Source organism: Dermochelys coriacea, chromosome 5, assembly GCF_009764565.3.
Source record: "Dermochelys coriacea isolate rDerCor1 chromosome 5, rDerCor1.pri.v4, whole genome shotgun sequence".
Classification (NCBI taxonomy): domain Eukaryota; kingdom Metazoa; phylum Chordata; order Testudines; family Dermochelyidae; genus Dermochelys; species Dermochelys coriacea.
The window spans coordinates 43,092,315-43,114,939 of NC_050072.1; the positions used below are offsets into that span (position 1 = coordinate 43,092,315).

General features: G+C 40.5%; 1 protein-coding gene and 1 long non-coding RNA gene across 23 annotated transcripts in view; one reads left to right on the top strand and one right to left on the bottom strand.

Moving 5' to 3' along the window:
* ERBIN (erbb2 interacting protein) overlaps positions 1-20,671 on the top strand; it is a 214,643-nt gene extending 193,972 nt beyond the window's left edge. For 18 of the 21 annotated variants that reach the window (XM_038402361.2, XM_038402369.2, XM_043514174.1 and 15 more), the window contains 4 exons: positions 4,541-4,750; positions 9,559-9,651; positions 11,351-11,425; positions 17,468-20,671. In XM_038402361.2, coding sequence (XP_038258289.1) covers positions 4,541-4,750; positions 9,559-9,651; positions 11,351-11,425; positions 17,468-17,575 — 486 coding nt within the window. In that variant the 3' untranslated portion in view covers positions 17,576-20,671. The remainder of the gene's footprint in view (positions 1-4,540; positions 4,751-9,558; positions 9,652-11,350; positions 11,426-17,467) is intronic. The other 3 variants (XM_038402370.2, XM_043514189.1, XM_043514188.1) reach the window with 1 other exon arrangement.
* Positions 13,863-22,625, bottom strand: part of LOC122460136 — a 48,138-nt gene continuing 39,375 nt past the window's right edge. The window contains exon 3 of one of the 2 annotated variants that reach the window (XR_006281234.1): positions 13,863-13,963. This is a non-coding gene — a long non-coding RNA (uncharacterized LOC122460136). The remainder of the gene's footprint in view (positions 13,964-22,625) is intronic. The other variant, XR_006281233.1, reaches the window with a different exon arrangement.

Sequence of the window (22,625 nt, forward strand, 5' to 3'; positions counted from 1 at the left end):
CTCAACAGGGATTCCTTGAAATACAGCCAGCTCTCCTGGACTCCCTTCCCTTTCATGTTAGTCCCCCAGGGGATCCTGGCCATCTGTTCCCTGAGGGAGTCAAAGTCTGCTTTCCTGAAGTCCAGGGTCCGTATCCTGCTGCTTACCTTTCTTCCCTGCGTCAGGATCCTGAACTCAACCAACTCATGGTCACTGCCTCCAAGATTCCCATCCACTTTTGCTTCCCCCACTAATTCTACCCGGTTTGTGAGCAGCAGGTCAAGAAAAGCGCTCCCCCTAGTTGGCTCCCCTAGCACTTGCACCAGGAAATTGTCCCCTACGCTTTCCAAAAACTTCCTGGATTGTCTATGCACCGCTGTATTGCTCTCCCAGCAGATATCAGGAAAATTAAAGTCACCCATGAGAATCAGGGCATGCGATCTAGTAGCTTCCGTGAGTTGCCGGAAGAAAGCCTCATCCACCTCATCCCCCTGGTCCGGTGGTCTATAGCAGACTCCCACCATGACATCACTCTTGTTGCACACACTTCTAAACTTAATCCAGAGACACTCAGGTTTTTCCACAGGTTTCGTACCGGAGCTCTGAGCAGTCATACTGCTCCCTTACATACAGTGCTACTCCCCCACCTTTTCTGCCCTGCCTGTCCTTCCTGAACAGTTTATAACCATCCATGACTGTACTCCAGTCATGTGAGTTATCCCACCAAGTCTCTGTTATTCCAATCACGTCATAATTCCTTGACATCACCAGGACCTCCAGTTCTCCCTGCTTGTTTCCAAGGCTTTGTGCATTTGTATATAAGCACTTGAGATAACCTGTTGATCGCCCCTCATTCCCAGTATGAGGCAGGAGCCCTCCCCTCACAGACATTCCTGCCTGTGCTTCCTCCCGGTATCCCGCTTTCCCACTTACCTCAGGGCTTTGGTCTCCTTCCCCCGGTGAACCTAGTTTAAAGCCCTCCTCACTAGGTTAGCCAGCCTGCTGGCAAAGATGTTCTTCCCTCTCTTCGTAAGATGGAGCCCGTCTCTGCCCAGCACTCCTCCTTCATGGAACACCATCCCATGGTCAAAGAATCCAAAGCCTTCTCTCCGACACCACCTGCGTAGCCATTCGTTGACCTCCACGATTCGACGGTCCCTACCCAGGCCTTTTCCTTCCACGGGGAGGATGGACGAGAACACCACTTGCGCCTCCAACTCCTTTATCCTTCTTCCCAGAGCCACGTAGTCCGCAGTGATCCGCTCAAGGTCATTCTTGGCAGTATCATTGGTGCCCACGTGGAGAAGCAGGAAGGGGTAGCGATCCAGGGGCTTGATGAGTCTCGGCAGTCTCTCCGTCACATCACGAATCTTAGCCCCTGGCAAGCAGCAGACTTCTCGGTTTCCCGGTCAGGGCGGCAGATAGATGACTCAGTCCCCCGGAGGAGAGAGTCCCCGACCACCACCACCCGCCTTCTCCTCTTGGGAGCCTGAGAGTGTCTGATAGGCCTATAAGATAGATAAATCACAACTTGCAGTTGTAAAAAAAAAAAAAAGTTAAACCTTCTACTTATCCTAAATTATACAGACAAAAATATTACATCAAGTAGTTAGAAGTTACAAAATACTTGATTTTTTCCCAGATGTTAATTATAAGATTCTCTTTTTAGTTGGTCTGAGAAACTGTTTACTGCCTTAAAATGTCGTTTTACTTTGAAAAATGATTATGTAACTGTCACAGTTACAGGTCTAGCTGCATCTTCATTCTGTACCTCCCAGAAGTCTGATTAGTGCACCCTTCCGGTGTTAGGCCTCTACCTTAACCTGTCTTGGGGTGGAATCCTGCGAGTCTTTCACTTTTAGACCAGGTCTCCAGCTACAGCACTCTGTGTGCGCCAATTGTGATTTTTCTGCAGGCCAACTAAGATTGGCACCAGCAAGTCTTCCTTTCCAAAGCAGATAACAAAGCAACCCAAACAGCCTTTTTAAAACGAAGTATTGTTAATCTTAAAGTAGGAACAAAACAAACAAACAAAAAGTTTGTAACACAGTCAAGGTCTACTTGCGTACCTGTCTCGCTTACAGTGTTAGGTAGGCCTATCTTATAACAGACACCTAAGCCTCTGAAGTCTCAGTTCACCTTTGCTCAGAACCTCATTTTACTCCCTCTTTTCCTGCACCTTTCAAGTAAGATATTGCATTTTTAGGTCCAGTTATGTCCTTTGTTTCTCTTGTATCTCTCAAATCTGGTTAAACCGGTTTTGGCAGCTCACCAGGGGATCAGACAGAGACCTCAAAGGGACTGGTTTTTTGCATTGTGTCAGGTGTTAAGACGTCCTTTTTTGCTTATTGTAACTAACCCTGTTTGAATTAATCCCTTGTATACATACAGTAAACATCACAATAACAAACAAGGAGACATAGTCATAAAATGTTACAGACAACTCCCATTTCCTTCATGATAACACTAGCACCACCTTATGCAATATACCCGTTCCTAGTGTGTTCAGAGATGTATCTACTTAATATGGACAAAAATAACTTTCTACTCCTGTTAAGACTTCAGGAGCCAATACAGCTAAAAGGAAGTGAGCTGGAACCTATACTTCCTTGTGCATCATCAATAGTTTATTAACTTCCAGTCAGCTACATTTGTGCAAACCCATTGAAGGCAGTGAGGTTGCACAATTGTGACTGGACAGATACTGGCTTATATGAATTTTTATTATTGGTATGATTACAGAAGAAGGAAAGAATCTTAACTTTTTTCTCAATTATGCTTTATTTTTTGTAAATGGCAATTGGGAAAAAAACTTTTTTTATTTGTAAACCAAACAAATGTGATATGTAAATAAATGAAACCATACATATTAAACCTCACTTTGCCATTTTTCAGAATCACTTTACAACAGAGGTGAGCAAACTACAGGCCACATTCGGCCTGTGGGATCCTCCTACCTGGCCTCTGAGCTCCTGGTCCAGTAGGCTCGCCCCCGGCCCCTCCCGCGCAGCCTCAGAACACCGTGCCGCTGGCTCAACACTCTGAGCAGCCGGGCAGCACAGTTGCAGAGCCGCAGCCTGACCCGGTGCTCTGGGCAGCGCGGCTATAGCGTCGCCAGCCATCGGTGCTCCAGGCAGCGTGGTTAGGAGGCAGGGGGCAGGCAGGGGTTGGATAGAGGGCAGGGGGCGGGAAACAGAGGGGTTGGATGGGATGGCGGGGGGAAGTCAGGGGTGGGGAGTCTGGGGGGGGGACAGGGAGCAGGCGGTGCTGGATGGGGTAGGAGACCCGGGGGGGGGGGGGCTGTCAGGGGATAGTTGGGTTGGATGGGGCAGGAGTCTCGGGGGAGCTGTCGGGGCGAGAAGCGGGTGGTGGTGGATAGGAGGCAGGGGCCAGGTCACACCTGGCCATTTGGAGGGAGACAGCCTCCCCTAACCTGCCCTCCATACAATTTTGGAAACCCGATGTGGCCCTCAGGCCAAAAAGTTTGCCCACCCCTGCTTTACAAGGTAGAGCCTCGCTTACTCAGAACAGGGTCTGAGATACAGAAGACAATTGACACAGCATGAATAGAAGCTAGAATTTTCTTACCTACTTACCTACTTATTTCAGTTATTTATGAGAATAAAACTTTTAGTATTTGGACATACTAGTCTGGTATATTTTGGCAGATTAATTCAGCATAGCAGTGGTGATCAGTAGACAAATAAATGGAAGATGATGGTAGTTTTGGAATGGGGGGTTTTACAGAATGAGTGACGGGAGATGTCAGGGTATTAGGGTACTGAGTAAATTTAGTAGGTGTTTTGGGGGGGGCAAGGAGCGTTCTTGTCCATGGACATTGTGCTCCAGTACAAATTAATCACCTAAGAGGCTTCAGTAAAAAGTTTTGTTGTGCAGAGCCGCAACTTTAGTTAGTTAATTAAATACTTATAGATATTCCTGTGGCACTAACCACCATAGTGTCTGCCAAATCTAATCAACAGATAGTCAAACCAGAGAGCAACATATACTGGAAAGATTCTCACCATAGTTTTAAAATTAAGATTCTATAAGGTCTTTAGTTGTAAGGTCTTTAATGGAAGACATTTTCCATGTTAAGTGGTAGGGGAAAATGCACCCAATTGTAGCATAATTAGAGTTAAATAAATAGACATTTTGACATAGCATTCACACCTCTGTAATATTATTACACTTGTCTATGAATAGTTCAGAACTAGAATTGATAGACAAATTATATGAATAAAAATAAAATACTGTATAATTTAACAATGTAAACCAAATGTGATACATTAGCAGTATCACCAAAAAACACTGGTTGAGATGAATTACAGTGAAACAAGTGTTAAAAAGGAACAGGCAGCTGCCTACTCTGTTCTAGCCAATAAGAGTTCAAAGTTAGCTTAGCTTTTCATGCTTGTCTTCATAAATTTAAAACTGAGATTTAGTAATGCTCATAAAAATGCAATGACAAGTCAAGCACAAGAAATGTTGAAATAATTGAATAAAAGTTGAGGATTGTTATAAAATGTTATGATTTAAAGACGATTCATGTTTTATTCAGATACCTATGACAAATGGGCAGATGTGCCAGCCTCCCAGGCCTCAGACAAACTATAGTCAAGGCCATCATCCACCTCCCCAAGCATCTGTGGCAAGACATCCCTCTAGAGAGCAATTAATTGATTATCTGATGCTGAAAGTTGCGCATCAGCCTCCCTATACCCAGCCCCAGTGTCCTCCCAAACAAAGCCATGAGATGGCAAAGCAAGAGGTAAGGATAAAAATTATATTAATTTAAGTCAAGAGGTAAGGTTTTTAATAAGTGTTTGAATATATGATTTGCACTTATTGGTAGCCATAAATGCAAGGTGGTATTATTTTATTTGCTCTTACTATTACTATTAAATGGGTGATGACAGAAATGGTTTAGGAATTTAATTCCAGCAAGAAAGAGCTGTAGCTCACTGGAGTTCTGTCATCCCACTCTTTAAAAGAAAAGTGGTTCCGTGAAATCATACCTTTAGTTTGATTTTAATCTGTTTTGTTCCTTTCTTGCGATGTGGATGTTATACAGAGAAATAAACCTCTTACTAACTTTTATCAGAAGCTAGAGAGGATGTTAGTTAAAGTATTTCTGCTGAAACTTGAATTACATCTCCTTTCAGGTAACTGATTATCCATGGCCCTTCATGCTTATACAATAATTAAAATATACAAAAATAGTAATTAAAAACTCAAAATACCTATGGTCGATTTCAAGAACATCTGACTAGTAGTACTCACCCAGATGGTAAAATAAACAACACATTTAATAGTGCAAAAAGCCTGTGGTAGAAAAAAAGGTGACTTCTGCAGCAAGCCCAAAAAACTAATAAAATTTGCAAAAAGAAAAGGAGTACTTGTGGCACCTTAGAGACTAACAAATTTATTTGAGCATAAGCTTTTGTGAGCTTCAGCTCACTTCATCGGATGCATCTGTAGCTCACGAAAGCTTATACTCAAATAAATTTGTTAGTCTCTAAGGTACCACAAGTACTCCTTTATGTTTGCGAATACAGACTAACACAGCTACTACTCTGAAACCTAATAAAATTTGGGTTGTGACAGACCAAAGTAGGGTAATAAGTTCCACAGCCAGCGACTGGACCAATCTTGGAGGGCATCTTTCCACCAGCCCCCTTCTTTTGAAACAAGGGCTGTTAATTCAGTTTTCTTTAGTGATCACAACTGCAGTTGTATTATAATACTCACTCATGAACCTGTGATGCCTAAAGATGGCTGTCAAATTTGCACTTGAACAAATTGATTAGTTCAAGACGTGGCTTTTGGACGTTGCAAATTAAATGAGAGGAAAACCAAGTATTTTGGCTATGGAACTGAAGTGTCAGGCTATTGTGGAGGCCTTCAAGCGCTATTATCCATATTTACTAAGTATGGAATTCCTGCTGTACAGTGCTGTGGAGTGGTTCCTTACAAAGCACAACCCAGAGGACGCTTGTGGAGGTGGAATCACAAACCGTCCAAATATATATTCATGGTTTACCATAAACCTTTGAAAACCAAATGTGGTTGTGGATGCATTCAGTTAGGTGAGGGCAGTGAGAATAGATTCTAGTGAGGATATCTGGCAAGAACAGTCTAAGGCCCCTGAATTACTTTTGATGCACCAACACACATATCAAAGGATACCCATATTGGGGAGGTTAAACACATTTCAGGAATGATTATCTATTGATCTGGCTACCAACTTGCTGGTATAAGGATAACAGGATTGTACAGTCAGCAAGCTTACAGAAAACGGTATTGTCTTCATGATGGTGAAGCAGCAGACTCATATGTCTGTGATACGAAAAGACACTGAGCAAGGTATATGACAGAGTTTTTGGCTGGGCATGGCTGCAGAAGTTAAAAAGTGGATACTTTCCTGTCTTATCTGTCAAGAAAGGAAAGCACAAGCAAGGGGAGGCAAAACTCCTTTAGGGGAAAGGGGCTCAATCTAATAAGCCCCGAGAGTTCATACAGAATTATTTGAAAGGCCTATTACCAGGAACACGAGCTGCAAGTAGATATTTACTGCTAGTGTATGACACCATCTCAAAATATTTGATGGCACAACCACTGAAGGATAAAAGGATTGATACAGTTAAGGCTGCATGGATGAAATATGTAGTGTTGGAGTTTGGCCCACCAAGCTTCATCTCCAGTGATCTGGAAAAGAATTTGAGTCACGGTTATTACATAAGTTCTGCCGACAACTCCAGATAACCAAGGTGAGGACCGGTATTGCCCACTCTAGGAGTTATAGAGTGGAGCGAATAAACCGCACCCTTGGTTACATGCTTAGACTCAGTCAGTGAAGAACACCAAGACTAAGATACAAGACACCTTTTTACTCCTGGAGAAATTCTGTGCAAGCGCAGAATTAATGTCCCGTGTAGATTTACACACACAAACACACTTATTCTGACAGGGAAGTGAAGGGAAACCACGAGAGGGGTCACACTGCAGTTACACCTTTCGCCCACCAGGGGCTGATGTGGTGCCAGAAGAGAGGGCAGCTGGCTCACAGGCCAGAGCAGCCAGCTGCAGAGAGGGAGGGGGGCAGAGGCTGCCTTTCTCACAGTGCCCGGCCCACAGGGCCAGGTGAGGAGGCACCGAATATGAGGGGGACGGACAGAGCAGAGCACACTGGGCAGCTGGGGGGTGGTAACCTAGACTGGGGTACAGAAGGACTACTAGTGGGGGACAGACTGGGGTGGGGGGCACAGGAACTCTTGGGGTGACATTGAGTGAGGGTGTAGCGCCACATGAGGATGGGGAATAATGGGTGCAAGAACACATGGGGACAGGGACAGATGTGCCTGACTGAATGGTTTGCTGACCAATTCCCTCCCTGCCCCCGCTCCAAAAAAAAAAAATCCAACCTGATGCATACTTTTGCCATCCACACCCAACAACCCCTCCAGGTTCACTCCAAGACTGTCCCAGCAATTACTTCCCTCTCTCTTAGCTCCTCTGTTACCCCTGACTCCCCCAAGCCTTTGCATCACTTCTGAGCGGTGTGGGAAATATGGTTCTGAATTATAACACTGTATTAATATGCCGAATAAGGAATCTGTTTGTCAAAAAACCATTTCCTGAATCTTTTTTTGTTGTCTGTATTGTTACAGACATACTTGCTGACAGGTATTTTGAACTAAATTACCAAAACAATGAAACTGGTGTTATTTTGACAAATAAAATGTAAAATTTTGAAGAATTTTTATTTTTTTGGCACAGAATTTTAAATTTTTTGGTGCAGAATGTCCCCAAGAGTACCTTTTGTCATCTTTGCATATAACACCAGCCAGCTATCCATTACTCTCCCTCTGAAATTATTTTTGAACTCCGTAAACACTTGCTTCCTTGTGAAGTGACGTTCAGGCAGCAAGAACCTGAAAGGCCCTCTGCACCTACACAGGTAGGTGATGCAGCAGAGTCTTTTATTAGTGACCTGAAGGCAGCATTCAAAAAGATGGAGGAAAATGAGTTGGAAGCAAGCATGACAGGCACAAGATACCAGAAATAAAAAATTATGCCTGTCCCTGAAGAAGAGAAGGTATGGCTATGCAACTGGAAAAAGCATCCAGGAAAAAAATTGCAGGACTGCCAATACTTGTAATTCTCATTTATAGAAATAAAAGGAAGTAACAACTGCAAGTAACAACTCCAGCACACACAGGCAGGACTTAACTTCCTCCTAGTCCCTCTTCTTCCCCCTTGAACAAAGACAACAACATAACATCAAAACGAAACAATTTAACACTAAAATTAAGATACAGCACCAGATATTAGGGGAAGTGCTGTCAGCCCTGATCATTGCAGTGTATAATAGAGAAACTAGGTAAAACTATAGGCATTATTCTACCTCAGTAGACAGCTCCTTACTCTAGCTATACCCTAGGAAAATGAGTTGCTAGATGATAGTTCAGAGCTAAGTTTCCCTGATAGGCTGGAAAGCTCCTGATTTCTGAAGCCTCTTTCCAATCACCTGCTCCTATCTTCTGCTGTTATTGGGAGAGAGTTGTGTGGAGGAGGTGCTGTATATTACGGTGCTGTAGGTAGTGTCTTGGAGGGCTGCTCTAGGACACTAACTCTCAGAGATTCCTAGGAGTCCTCTGAGACTTGACCCATAGAGCCCTTACCTAGAGCATAGGCCCAACCTGCCCATACCATGAAGATGTGGCAAGAGCATAAGGCAGTGTTTTGGATGGAGTGGTGGTACATAGGCAGCTATTTTTCTAGTCATATTTTTATGACCATAGTGGATTGGGGACCAAGCTTTGTCCACAGAGGCTGTGCCTAGTGTAAATTGTGGGGACTGAAAAACAGGATCATATAGGAATGAGGTGAGCCAGCGAAAGAAAGGAGAGAGAGGATTAGGTGTGGGAAACTCGGGGAGAGAGCCAGAATGGGGGAGTTCAGTTGGCGTCAGCCAGAAAAAGAGGCATTATCTCATTTACATAAGCTTACTCCCTATTTGCCAGGTGTGCAGATTAGTGTGTTAAATCATTTGGGTTATATCTCCATATTTCTGGATTTATAGCCTTAGGAGGTGTGCTATAATCTAACTAAACTAATACACCATAAAACTTGGCTGTTGTGGCTATGTATTATGTTTTAACACACTGTTACCAGAAATTATATTTGAGATACGATTATTTCTTTTGAACTGTAGAGTAGGCTCTTCAATATTTTTGTGTCTTTGTTAATTTGAAGGCTGTTTAGTACTAATTAAATCAAAGCATCTGTATGAATATTAATCAGCGTTCCGAGAGTGAAGTTTACTTTTGTTTTTTGATTGTTGATATTTTGCGGGTATATTGTATGTCTGTTACCATATTCAAAACTTCCTTGTATTAATATTAAAAATGGTAAGAGGAAAAACATTGAGATGGAGTTCAACCATTTGCCAATGTAAGTCTTTTATTGTTTGGTCATAATTCCAACTATAGTATTTAGATAATATGATACAGCATTTTATAGTATGTCCATTTCTGTGGATCTGAGCTTTCAGGGCAGTTCCTTTTACTTTGTTAGATTCGAGTGAGAATTGAAAAAGATCCAGAGCTAGGATTTAGTATATCAGGAGGAGTTGGCGGTAGAGGAAATCCATTCAGACCTGATGACGATGTGAGTATTTCATATATATGTACCTGTTTTAAGAGTTGTTTTAAAGGCAAAAGATGTTTTAAATAAGTGCCAGGTCATTTATTATACTTTAAAGTGAAGCACGTAAAATAAACCTATCACCTCTTTGATGCACTAAACAGTATCTCATACACACTTGTGAGGTTTTTAATTGGAACTAGACCAACTGTATTTAGAGCAAAACAATATTCAGCATTTATATAGTACTTTTCATCTTCAGAACACTAAGAAATTTATTGAATGACAAAAGTGAAGCTAAAAGGTTAAGTGACTTGTCTACAGGTATGGAGTCAGTGATGGGTAACATTAGAACTTAGGCTCTGTCTTTTTCCAATCCACTAGACCGCACTGCCTTTCCAAATAGTCTTGACTAGAACAAAGAGGTTATCTCCAGTATTTTTTCACCTCTAAGTGTTGTGTCACTTCCCATCCATACAACCGATGGAAAGAGGCATTTGGAATTAACCTCTCCATGACCATGTTTTTTTATTTTTTCAACTACTGTTAACAATATTATCATTAGTATTAGTAGTATTTATAAAATATCCAGATGTGCTATTGTTTCTTTTAGGTGCTACAAAATAAGTGTGCTAAGCGCTTCACTGGCATATTAGAGAATCCCCTACCTCAAAGAGCTTAGACTCTTAGTATACAAAAAATAAGCAAGGGATGGGAAAAGGGAAGCAAACATACGAGCAAGTGATCTGAGGTAGTGTTTGAATTTTGGCATTTTGTTGTCCGACTCTAGTAGGGTGTTGTTTTCCATTCATTTCCTTCCCCTATTGATTCCATTCTGTTTTCTCAGCAACCAATGCCCATTTGCTCACTACCTAGCTCTAGCCCTACCATCTCACCTCCACCGATTTAATCTTCGGATATATTCAGTCCTTGCCTGTTAGCTAACTCCTGCCCCATCACACACAAGGTGCCACAGCTCCTCCCATATTTTCCTCACAAATCAACCTCATAATGCCACAAGAAATAATTTATTTGCCTGTGAATGCTTCTTATACAGTAGGTTCTGTGGGGCTTGGAGTTTTTTTGTGAACAATTAAAAGCTAAAGTTGATTGTGATTATTGTAGGATTTGGGGGGAGGGATACTGGCTTGCAAAAGTGAGGGAAATGAAGAGTGGAAGGTGAGTCTTGTAATAAAACTGGAGTTTGTGCTGGAGGGAGGCTTTGAAAATTGAGATAGAAAAGGATGAAAACAATTTGACCAAATTACAGTACATGAAAATTAGTGGTGGGACAATCTAGATTGGGTGAATGGTAGGATTTTAGAAATGTCAAGCATTACAAACAAGAATTATAGAGTTTAAAATTATGTTGTCTCTTAAAGGGAAAAGGATTTAGCCGAGAGCACTTACATCTAGTGTCGATACTACATTTTGACACATAATATACATCTGGCAATTTAAACAAAGGGTTTAATTTAAAACTCAGATGGAGAAATATTTTCCCTTCAGTGTTCCAATTAATGCAATTCTTCTGTCTTTAATCTCTGAAAAAATGTTAATCATAAAAGCCAATGAACCTATTATTTTTCACTATTTCACATTATCTTCTGTTTAGTGGGGAAAATCAAAGAATATCTTAAGTTGCAGTGGCTTCAAGTTGCTCCAATATCTATGAAATAAGATCAGTCAGAATTCTTCCTCTCGCCCCCATTTGTTTCTACAGGGTATATTTGTAACCAGAGTGCAGCCTGAAGGACCAGCATCTAAACTGTTGCAGCCTGGAGATAAAATAATTCAGGTACTGTAATTGTAATTGTTCTGTTTAATGTACATAGTCCTTGTTTGTATATTTGTTCTGTCAGTCAGTGCCTTTCTTTTTTATGGCTAGTAGTGGCAGAGTATATTCAAGTTTAGTACTTATATTCTTTACATAGTTTTATCAATATCTCTTCCAAAAGAAGTCTAGGAAAACCAGTTATACTCTGTTATATTTGAGTATTTTTCAGATGTATTAGTATCTCAATTACAGTGCAGCCTAAAAACAAACAACTTACAAAAGTAAAAGCATTTTGATAGACAACATAAGTTACCTAACATATGATAAAGCCACCAAGAATACAAACTTGGACTTGAGATTGAGCAGCTCCAGCTAAATGATTGCCTGCATTTGAGTGAGGCTTCAATAGTTCTGAGCAAATAGGTTCCTCCCATCATTGCTGGGAAACGCAACTGGCTCTGGATCTTAAAGGGTTCAAGTGCTGTTCCATTATAAGAGCAGATATCTTTATAGTTATTCATACAGTTAGGTTTTGGAGGTGTGTGTGTTTGTTTGCAAACATACATAACCGTTGATTAAGACCCGTGAGAGAGATTTGAATTGTGGTTCTGTATTTTGTAAAATCGAGTATGTGCAGAGGGTAGCCTTCTGTTGGAATAGATTAACAAATTTATTTGAGCATAAGCTTTCATGAGCTACAGCTCACTTCATCGGATGCATTTGGTGGAAAATACAGTGGGGAGATTTATATATATATACACACACAGAGAACATGAAACAATGGGTTTTATCATACGCACTGTAAGGAGAGTGATCGCCATCGCCAGCAGCAGTGGGGGGAAAGGAGGAAAACCTTTCATGGTGACAAGCAAGATAGGCTATTTCCAGCAGTTAACAAGAACATCTGAGGAAGAGTGGGGGGGTGGGAAGGGGGGGAGAAATAACATGGGGAAATAGTTTTATTTTGTGTAATGACTCATTCATTCCCAGTCTGTATTCAAGCCTAAATTAATTGTATCCAGTTTGCAAATTAATTCCAATTCAGCAGTCTCTCGTTGGAGTCTGTTTTTGAAGCTTTTTTTGTTGAAGGATAGCCACCCTCAGGTCTGTAATCGAGTGACCGGAGAGATTGAAGTATCCACTTCCTGGATACTACGGTGCTAATACGCGATGGTCACATAAACACCACCCTATATCGGAAACCTACTGACCGCTATTCCTACCTACATGCCTCTAGCTTTCATCCAGATCATACCACACGATCCATTGTCTACAGCCAAGCTCTATGATATAACCGCATTTGCTCCAACCCCTCAGACAGAGACAAACACCTACAAGATCTCTATCATGCATTCCTACAACTACAATACCCACCTGCTGAAGTGAAGAAACAGATTGACAGAGCCAGAAGAGTACCCAGAAGTCACCTACTACAGGACACGCCCAACAAAGAAAATAACAGAACGCCACTAGCCATCACCTTCAGCCCCCAACTAAAACCTCTCCAACGCATCATCAAGGATCTACAACCTATCCTGAAGGACGACCCATCACTCTCACAGATCTTGGGAGACAGGCCAGTCCTTGCTTACAGACAGCCCCCCAACCTGAAGCAAATACAGCAACCACACACCACACAACAGAACCACTAACCCAGGAACCTATCCTTGCAACAAAGCCCGTTGCCAGCTCTGTCCACATATCTATTCAGGGGACACCATCATAGGGCCTAAACATATCAGCCACACTATCAGAGGCTCGTTCACCTGCGCATCTACCAATGTGATATATGCCATCATGTGCCAGCAATGCCCCTCTGCCATGTACATTGGTCAAACTGGACAGTCTCTACGTAAAAGAATAAATGGACACAAATCAGACGTCAAGAATTATAACATTCAAAAACCAGTCGGAGAACGCTTCAATCTCTCCGGTCACTCGATTACAGACCTGAGGGTGGCTATCCTTCAACAAAAAAACTTCAAAAACAGACTCCAACGAGAGACTGCTGAATTGGAATTAATTTGCAAACTGGATACAATTAACTTAGGCTTGAATACAGACTGGGAATGGATGAGTCATTACACAAAGTAAAACTATTTCTCCCCCCCTCCCAACCCCCCACTGTTCCTCAGATGTTCTTGTTAACTGCTGGAAATAGCCTACCTTGCTTGTCACCATGAAAGGTTTTCCTCCTTCTCCCCCCCCCCCCCGCCCGCTGGTGATGGCTCATCTTAAGTGATCACTCTCCTTACAGTGTGTATGATAAAACCCATTGTTTCATGTTCGCTGTGTGTGTATATAAATCTCCCCTCTGTATTCTCCACCAAATGCATCCGATGAGGTGAGCTGTAGCTCACGAAAGCTTATGCTCTAATAAATTTGTTAGTCTCTAAGGTGCCACAAGTACTCCTTTTCTTTTTGTGAATACAGACTAACATGGCTGCTACTCTGAAACTTGGAATAGATTATTTCTGATATTTGAATATTTCAGTAGTTAAATTTTCCCTTTGTTGTCTGTCTACATGTTGGGTTGGTTTTTATGAAGGAATTCATTTTCTTTAAAAGAGCAAAGAGAAAATGTCTGGTGAATGTGCTGAGGCAGTAATTACAGGTTCTTTCATCTTTTATAACTCCTAGGCCATATTTTGCTCTGACAGGTTTTGCTATTTGTGATGATTCTGTTTTTCTCATGTAAATTGTAAAGGAGGATCTGGCAGTGGCAGAATGGAAAACCTATCCTATGCTGCCACAGTGCCAGTTACACAACTTTTGTATTTGAATGTCTTAGTGAAGTTTCCCTGAAGCTGCTAAAAAGAGTATCCGTGGTTGTACACATTTTGCTAATCTCACCTTTGTACACTTTACAACTTGTGTTTCTGAAGAACAAAAGCTTCTCTGTGTTTGGATGTCTTTAGCCCTGGTCTGGATACAAAGGATGGTCTCAGAAGGTTGTTGCTTTCTCAGGAAAACATGCATTAAATGTATGTCATAATATAAAATTTAGGCCTGACTGGTGGTTGGATAGGTTTGTATGCACTTTGGATATCAGTAGGAAAGTTAAAATCTGAAATGGGTCCGGTACAGCAGTGGCTTTCAACCAGGAGTATGTGTACCCCTCGGGCTACTCAGAGGTCTTCCAGGGGGTATATCAACTCATTTAGATATTTACCTAGTTTTACAACAGGCTACATAAAAAACACTAGCAAAGTCAGAACAAACTAAAATTTCACACACAATGATTTGTTTATACTGCTCTTTATACTATACACTGAAATGTAAGTACAATATTTATATTCCAATTTATTTTATAATTATATGGTAAAAATGAAAAAGTAAGCAATTTTTCAGTAACTGTTCTATGACACTTTTATATTTGATTTTGTTAGTTTTTAAGTGAGGTAAAACTTGGGAGTGGCACAAGACAAATCAGACTCTTGAAAGGGCTACAGCAGTCTGGAAAGATTGAGAGCCACTATTGTCCAATTCTTGGCTTATGAGTAGTTACTCAGCTTCTGCTCTTCAAAATGGAAGTCTTGCTGCAGACCACACTCACCTAAGGAGTTATTGCAGGATTTGGAATAACATTTTAAACACAGTATAGCTGCCATGCATCTTATTTACATGACTCTCATTTAATTTTCTAACTCTTTGTCCACTCTCCTCCTCCTACCTCAGTTCCCGCCATTTGAATGCTGCGCAATTCTCCTTATTTGGCTGTGGTAGTAAAAAGTAGCGAGCCTTGTTCAGCTGAAACCTACAGATCTGTTTGGACTGTAAACTTTTATCAAAGATTAAGCTAAATTCTAGGTATGACTGACAATCAGTCAAAAATTGATTTTAAATCTCCACTTTAATGGCTTTGTTATGCCGATAACCTAGCAGCAATGCTTTCTGAAGCTGTCCAGGGTGATGTGTCTAAATACTACTTGTCTTTATGGTGGTCTTTTTTTGGTGATGTCATGATGAAGTCCCTCTTTTATTAAACAATTCAGTACTTGATTACAGTAAAAGCTTTGTTATCTGGCATGTTGGAGGAATGCGGGGTGCCAGTTAGTCAAAAATTCCAGTTAATTAAGAGTTATGCTTACCAATGGAGGGAGGGAGTTTGAGTGCAGGAAGGGGCTTGGGGCAGGAGGTTGGGGCACAGGAGGGGTTTTGGGGTGCCGGATCTAGGTGGCGCTCATCTCGGGTGGTTCCCGGCCAATGGAAGCTGCGGAGTCAGCACATGGGGCAGCGCACAGAGACTCTGTGACTGTTCCTCCACCTCAGAGAAGCAGGAATATGTTGCTGCTTCCAGGGAGCTGTGCGGAGCCAGGTAGGGAGCCCGCTGGCTCCGCGCCAACTGGACTTTCAATGGGTATCAGAAATACTGGTTTCTAGAGCTTTCTGGTTGGTAAAGTGCCGGATAACACAGCTTTTACAGTATTCATAATGAATTACATGGTAGAAGAAAATGGAGGTGCAGGTAATAGATTTGCAGATAGCGTGGTAGATCCTTGCAGAGTTGCTTGCTTGCATGATTCTGATATCGCTGCTAAGAGGTGATCTCTCATTTAGTGAACGCTGCTCCTGCTATGTTGATGAGGATCGAGAGTCCCCCTAGATTTGAACAAAGATTTGTTGAGAGGGCAGAGCCCACGGAATAACAGAGGTGGATGCCCCCAGAAAAACTGTAGTTGCTGGAAATGAAGGACAAATTCTAAAGTGGGTGGCTCCTGAAGTATTGCAAAAGACTCAGAGCTCTGAGTCTTGCCTGAAAAATGTATATGGGCTGACTCCTGTTGAAAAATAATTTGCATCTTAAGCATCAGAGTTGCATAGTGGGTGTAAAATCCTCCCTCTCCTCCTTTAAAAATAAAAGTCAGCCTTTAATAGACTTAACCCACCATATACCACACTTCTAGATTCCAAACCTGTGGTGCTCAATATTCATTATACTCAGTAACTCCTCGCTTAATGTTGTAGTTATGTTCTTCCAAATCCAATTTCCCCATAAGAATTGATGTAAATGGGGGGGGGGCGGTTGGGTTCCAGGGAATTTTTTTTGCCAGACACATTATATACATATACAGTATAAGTTTTAAACAATTTAATCCTGTACACAGCAATGATGATTGTGAAGCTTGGTTGAAGTGATGGAGTCAGAGGGTGAATCGTCCGGCTGCTCCTCCTTCTGTTTTTCCAAAGTGCTGGGGGGACTCAACCCCTGGCTCTGCCCAGGCCTGCCCCAACTCTACTCTTTCCCCTGAAGCTCCTCTCCCCTCCCAAGCACGTGTTCTCGCTCCTTCCTCCAGCCCCCTGAAGGCCACGAAACAGCTTTTTTGCGCCATTCAGGAGGCTCTAGGAGGGGGAGGAGCAAGGACGTGGCGCCCAGCCTCCCCCCTCCTTCCCCATGCCTCCCACCCGCAGCAATCAGCTGTTTTGGGGTGTTCAGGAGACTCTCGTGGGGGAGGAGGAGGGAGCTGCTGACCTGCAGGGCCACTGGCAGGCGGGAGGCGCTGGGGTTGGGTGGAGGAGAGCTGATAAGGGGACTGCTAACCCCCCCGGTTCCAAGCCCCCACAGCCAAACAATATTATAAGCAAACATTGCACAACTTTAAATGAGTATGTTCTCTAATAGGTCAGCGATGTAACAATGAAACAATGTTAACCAGGATGATGTTAAGTGAGGAGTTACTCTATTATACTCATTTTTTCTTTGTGGTAGAGGGCACCTGTGTTCAATTTATTAGCTTTGTCTAGTGCAGTCATACTAAGTCAAAGAGAGATAGGATTTATATACTTTTTCAGTTCTGGTTCCTCCATTTTGGGTAGCTGCAAATGTGTCCCTATTGCCAATCTTTGGAGCAAAATTCTTCCACAAATACTTAAACATGCAGATGACATCACTTCCCTATCTTACAGTACAGAATGTTTCCGCCACAACATGAACAATCTAATAATGTGAAAACCTATCAAGTTTTATTGCTAAAATTAAAGACAACTTGCTGTTAGTTAAAACTCAAGTTACAAATAACGTGTCCAGGGGACATTATTAATAAAATATAATTTCCTTCTTAGGCTAATGGATACAGCTTCATCAATATTGATCATGGACAAGCGGTGTCCTTGCTGAAGACTTTTCAGAACACAGTGGAACTCATTATTTTGCGAGAGGTTTCTTCATAAATACTGTGGGGTGGGGGGGGAAAGCCAGCAAGATTCATCGAAGGACTTGTGGGAAACTGAATATTTTGATTATTTTTATATATGAAAGGAACTTGAAAAAATTATGATCAAAATTTGTACAGTAATGAAATATTGAACTTGTGGTTATGGGGAAAGTACCACTGTATAGAACATACAGGAAACCATTTTTGAAATGCATATGGTGAATAACCCTGGTTACGTTTTTAAGCATTATAGCAATCAAGGATCACTCCTCCAAGAACAGACCGGTGTTGTTTTTGTACAGAGGGTAGGTTTATTTTTGGATAATTCTTACACATTACTAAACTTTGTGCAAGGCTGTGAGAAGCCTCAGTTGTAGCCAGTGGACAGATGGCAGGGCTATCTGTCCTGTAGCTGTTTGTTGCCTTTATTTTTATTCACTGGGTATTAATGTGTTATGCTGAAACCAGTTCTCTAGATGTGGGCAAGAGATTTGAAATGTTGGCTTTGCTATGTGCATATTGTATAGATGAATGGGTAGATGGAAGTTGGTGCTGGTTGGGTTAATTTAAAGGCCTAGTGAAGAACTATTTGCTATCAGTATCTGGAATCAAGAAAGAAGGAAACATTTGGTTAGTCTGGGAGTGTACATCTACCAAAAGAATAATGCAACAAAAGCATAATGTCTTTTTAGGAAGACTATAATTACATTATTGTGAGCTCTTCAGGATTTGTTTTTCTCATCATCATCATCATCGACTATCCATTTGCTATGTGTGATTCAAGTTCTGTTTTTTTATTTGCATACACAATTTTTTTCAACTGTACTGTGCCCAGAGGTTTTTTCTGCCATGGAAATCCCCGATTTTGTGTAAATGGTGATACTTCTATCTTCTTTATACTAAATACTCAATTTTAAACTTATTTATAGATTTTTAAAAAAAAAATGTAAAATGGCCAGTTTTTAAGATTGTGTTGCCTGTAAAACACACACACAGTAAATGGGTTAGGAACGAAGGATTAGGAAAGTCATCTTGATTTTTGTTTGGCCTTGCATTGCCTTGTTAAACTAAAAGGAAACTACACATGGAGCTAGGTAACCAAAGCAAGTTTGTGAAACTGTTGAACAGTGATGGATAATTGCTGTGGGTAACTGTAGAGCAAAAGGACGGGTACTTGGAACCCACCAGTTTGTAATGGTATTTCTTAAAGGGCTGTTCCTACAGGTAACATTAAATGTGAACTAGACACTTCAGAGTCATTAAAGGGTTTCTAACTATATTAATGTAATAGTGATTTACCACAGGCTGCCTTTGTTCCTTATTACTGTGTAAAATATTTGATTATACTTTTGTTTGCCTGAAACATTAACTTTGTTTTCTCTTTATTTCCTATGTAATTGAGTAGAGATTGCATAATCTGCAGTGGTAATTAAAACATGGTTATTATGGACCAGGAGAAAGTGCCATAGAAGACCAATAACTGTTTTTAATTAGGGCTAATTATTAGCCTGTCATTGGAGCAATATTCATTTGTTGCAATTCATTTTTAATTAATAAATGAGTTGATAGTTTTAAACTGGTAGAAATTGACTTTTCAACCCATATGTAATAAAATGTTTTTAATAAAGCTAGCAAGAACACCAGCCCACTTTAGTTTTTTGAAAAATGAGCTGGAACATAAAGGAATTATACATAGCTAGCTGAAATACAAGCAGTACTTTTTAAATACGTGAACTCCAATATTATTGCACTTCTTTCAAAACTGTTAATCTATTGCTTCTTGTACTGTGTATAGTTTAATAATTTTAACTGAAACCCTTTAACAACTCTTTGTATATTATAATTTTTTTAGTTAATTTTCAGTAATATTTACATAGGAACTGATTTTTTTAATATTAGCAGAAGTGTGCTGTATTTTGATAAAATTCACTTATTTTCTGTGTGTTTTAATCTTTACAGAAAAGAACAAAAATATAGCTATATAATGGCAGGCTTCTGCGTTCCTTTTTTTCCTCTAAGACTTTTTAATTTCTCAATATATTTTTTTATTGACAATGCAAAAGGATCACATCACGTCTTCATTGCTTTTAATCATACTATTTTTAATCACACTCTGCCTTTTAAAGGGAATACATACAGATAAATCCTAATTTAACTTGACCTGATACATAAACTGTAACTCTGAGGAGGGAAAAGTCCAAAAACCAGAACTGATTCTTTACTGATCTTGGACTTATTTTAACTTTGTGTATATTATACAGTAGGTTTAAATAGTTCAGTGAGGGTTTCTACTGTTGCAAATGCTGTAACATTTTTCTTTAATGTTAACAGAAGGTTTAAACTATGTTGTGTCAATTAACTTAATTTGTAAGGTTGTGTATTGCAGAAAAATACTGTTACCAAAAACATTGGTTTGGCTATGGTATAACTGCAGGAGTTTAGTACTTCTTGTGGAAATACTTGGCCAAAGTTTGTCCTCAAGAAATTAGCAAATTAACCATGAAATAAAATATTGATGGTATTGATTTTACGAAGAAAATATTGGAGGGTTTTTTTTAAATGTATTGAAAATGGTTAGAGGGTTAAAAAAAAAATCAGTGTATATTTTGTGGAGAGTGGGAAGGGAGAGGTCTGTTTAATTAGTTCATTCAAAATATAGGAGGAGGAGAACCATAGCAAAATTATTTAGCCTATATTTTCAAACAAAAGAAAATCAAATTCATCAACATAAGTGTGGAATTAATAAAGTTTACATCAACTCAATGTTCTTTCTCATCATAACAATTCATTAAAGAATCAGTTCAACTGACAATGAAATTTCCCACGTATTTATTATGTAAATATTTTTCTGATTTCCTTTTTCGGACTGAAGTTTAAAAAGTGTGTATATACTTGAAAGCATTCTATGAACACAAACAGCAATAAGCAACACAGAATCAAGCCTTTATGATTGATTTTGCTGTACTACTTTTTTTTTAGAATTATTTCCTTGTCAGCAGTTCTGAAATGTTTTTATTGATTAGCATTTATCCAACATTCCAAATTTTGTATATAAATAGTTTGTTTCTGAGATAACAGATGGAGAATAGATAATAAACTAATGCTCTTTAAAGCTGTGTAACTGACTTATTTAATATTTAGAAAGTTCTCCAGAACATATTTTTCTGTAGTTTTATATCATTTGCATAATACAGACCTCAGTCTTTCATCAAAATGTATTAGTACAGATTTACTCGAGCCCAGAGGGACTCTGTCTGAATGCTTAAGAGTCTACTTTAGTGGATCTTGTTGCAGGACTGGCTCAGAATTTGTGAGGATGCTTAACAGATGTTTGTTTAAAAAAATAAATAAATAAAATACTATTACTGTTTATAGTTCCAACCCAGCTATAACTGTGGCTGTGTCCATTGCTGTTCCATTGAGGCTGCCATTTCCCTTTAACAGACTGAAACTAAGGGAAATTAAGACAGATGTAAACTTGCTCTCCATTGAAACCAGTGGGAAAAGCACTTATTTTGAATAACAATTTGAGACTTAATATTTTTTTAAAATGCAGTTAAGTAAATGAGTCTGGTTTCCACTTGGATTTGTTTTATTGCTAAGGAGTGTGCAGGAATCTCAGAAGAATATGGATAACCAACTTGCCCCTATCACTGAGGTATGGGATGCCTCAAATGTGACTACTCTAGCATCGTCAGCCCAGAGGGTGGGTGAGTCAGGCAGCGGAGTCAGAGAGAGGACGTTTTGAGGAGCAGACTGATTTGGGAGGACTGGGCTACTTGAATTCTTTGAGGGGATCAACAAGTATGTGGACAGGGATCCAATGGTTATAGCCTACTTAGATTTTCAGAAAGCCTCTGACAAGGTCCATCACCAAAGGCTCTTAAGCAAAGTAAGTTGTCATAGGATAAGAGGGAAGATCCTCTCCTAGACTGGTAATTGATTTAAAAGGTAGGAAACAAAGGGTAGGAATAAATGGTCAGTTTTCAGAATAGAGAGAGGTAAATAGTGGTGTCCCCCCAGGAGTCTGTACTGGGACAGTCCTATTCAGCGTATTCATAAGTGATCTGGAAAAAGGGGTAGACAGTGAGGTGGCAAAATTTGCAGATAACAATATGGAGTAGTTTTGTATTAAGTCCCAGGCAGACTGCGAAGTGCTACAAAAGGATCTCTCAAAACTAGGTGACTGGGCAACAAAATAGCAGATGAAATTCAATGCTGATTAGTGCAAAGTAATGCTCATTGGAAAACGTAATCCAAACTGTACATATAAAATGATGGGGTCTAAATTAGCTGTTACCACTCGAGGTCTTGGAGCCATTGTGGATAGTTCTCTGAAAACATCCATCAATGTGCAGCAGCAGTCAAAAAAGCTAACCATGTTGGGAATCATTAAGAAAGGGATAGATAAGACAGAAAATATCATATTGTCTCTATATAAATCCATGGTATGCCGACATCTTAAATACTACATACAGATGTGGTCGCCCCAGCTCAAACAAGATATATTGGAATTAGAAAAGGTTCAGAAAAGGGCAACAAAAATGATTAGGGATATGGAACAGCTTCCGTATGAGGAGAGATTAAAAAGACTGGGACTTTTCAGCTTGGAAAAGAGACAACGAAGGAGAGATATGATTGAGGTCTATTAAAATCATGACTGGTGTGGAGAAAGTAAATAAAGTGTTGTTCACTCCTTCTCATAACACAAAAACTAGGGGACACCCAATGAAATCAATAGGTACCAGATTTAAAACAAACAAAAGTGTTTTTTCACACAACGCTCAGTAAGCCTGTGGAACTCTCTGCCAGAGGATGTTGTGAAGGCCAAGACTATAACAGGGTTCAGAAAAGAACTAGATCAATTCATCAATAGCTAGTAGCTTGGATGGGCAGGGATGGTGTCCCTAGCCTCTGTTAGCCAGAAGCTGGGAATGAGTAACGGGATGAATCACTTGAAGATTTCCTGTTCTGTTCATTCCCTCTGGGGCACCTGGCATTGGATGCTGGGGTAGCTGGACCTTTGCTCTGACCCAGTATGGCGGTTCTTATGGGCTGGGAAGATG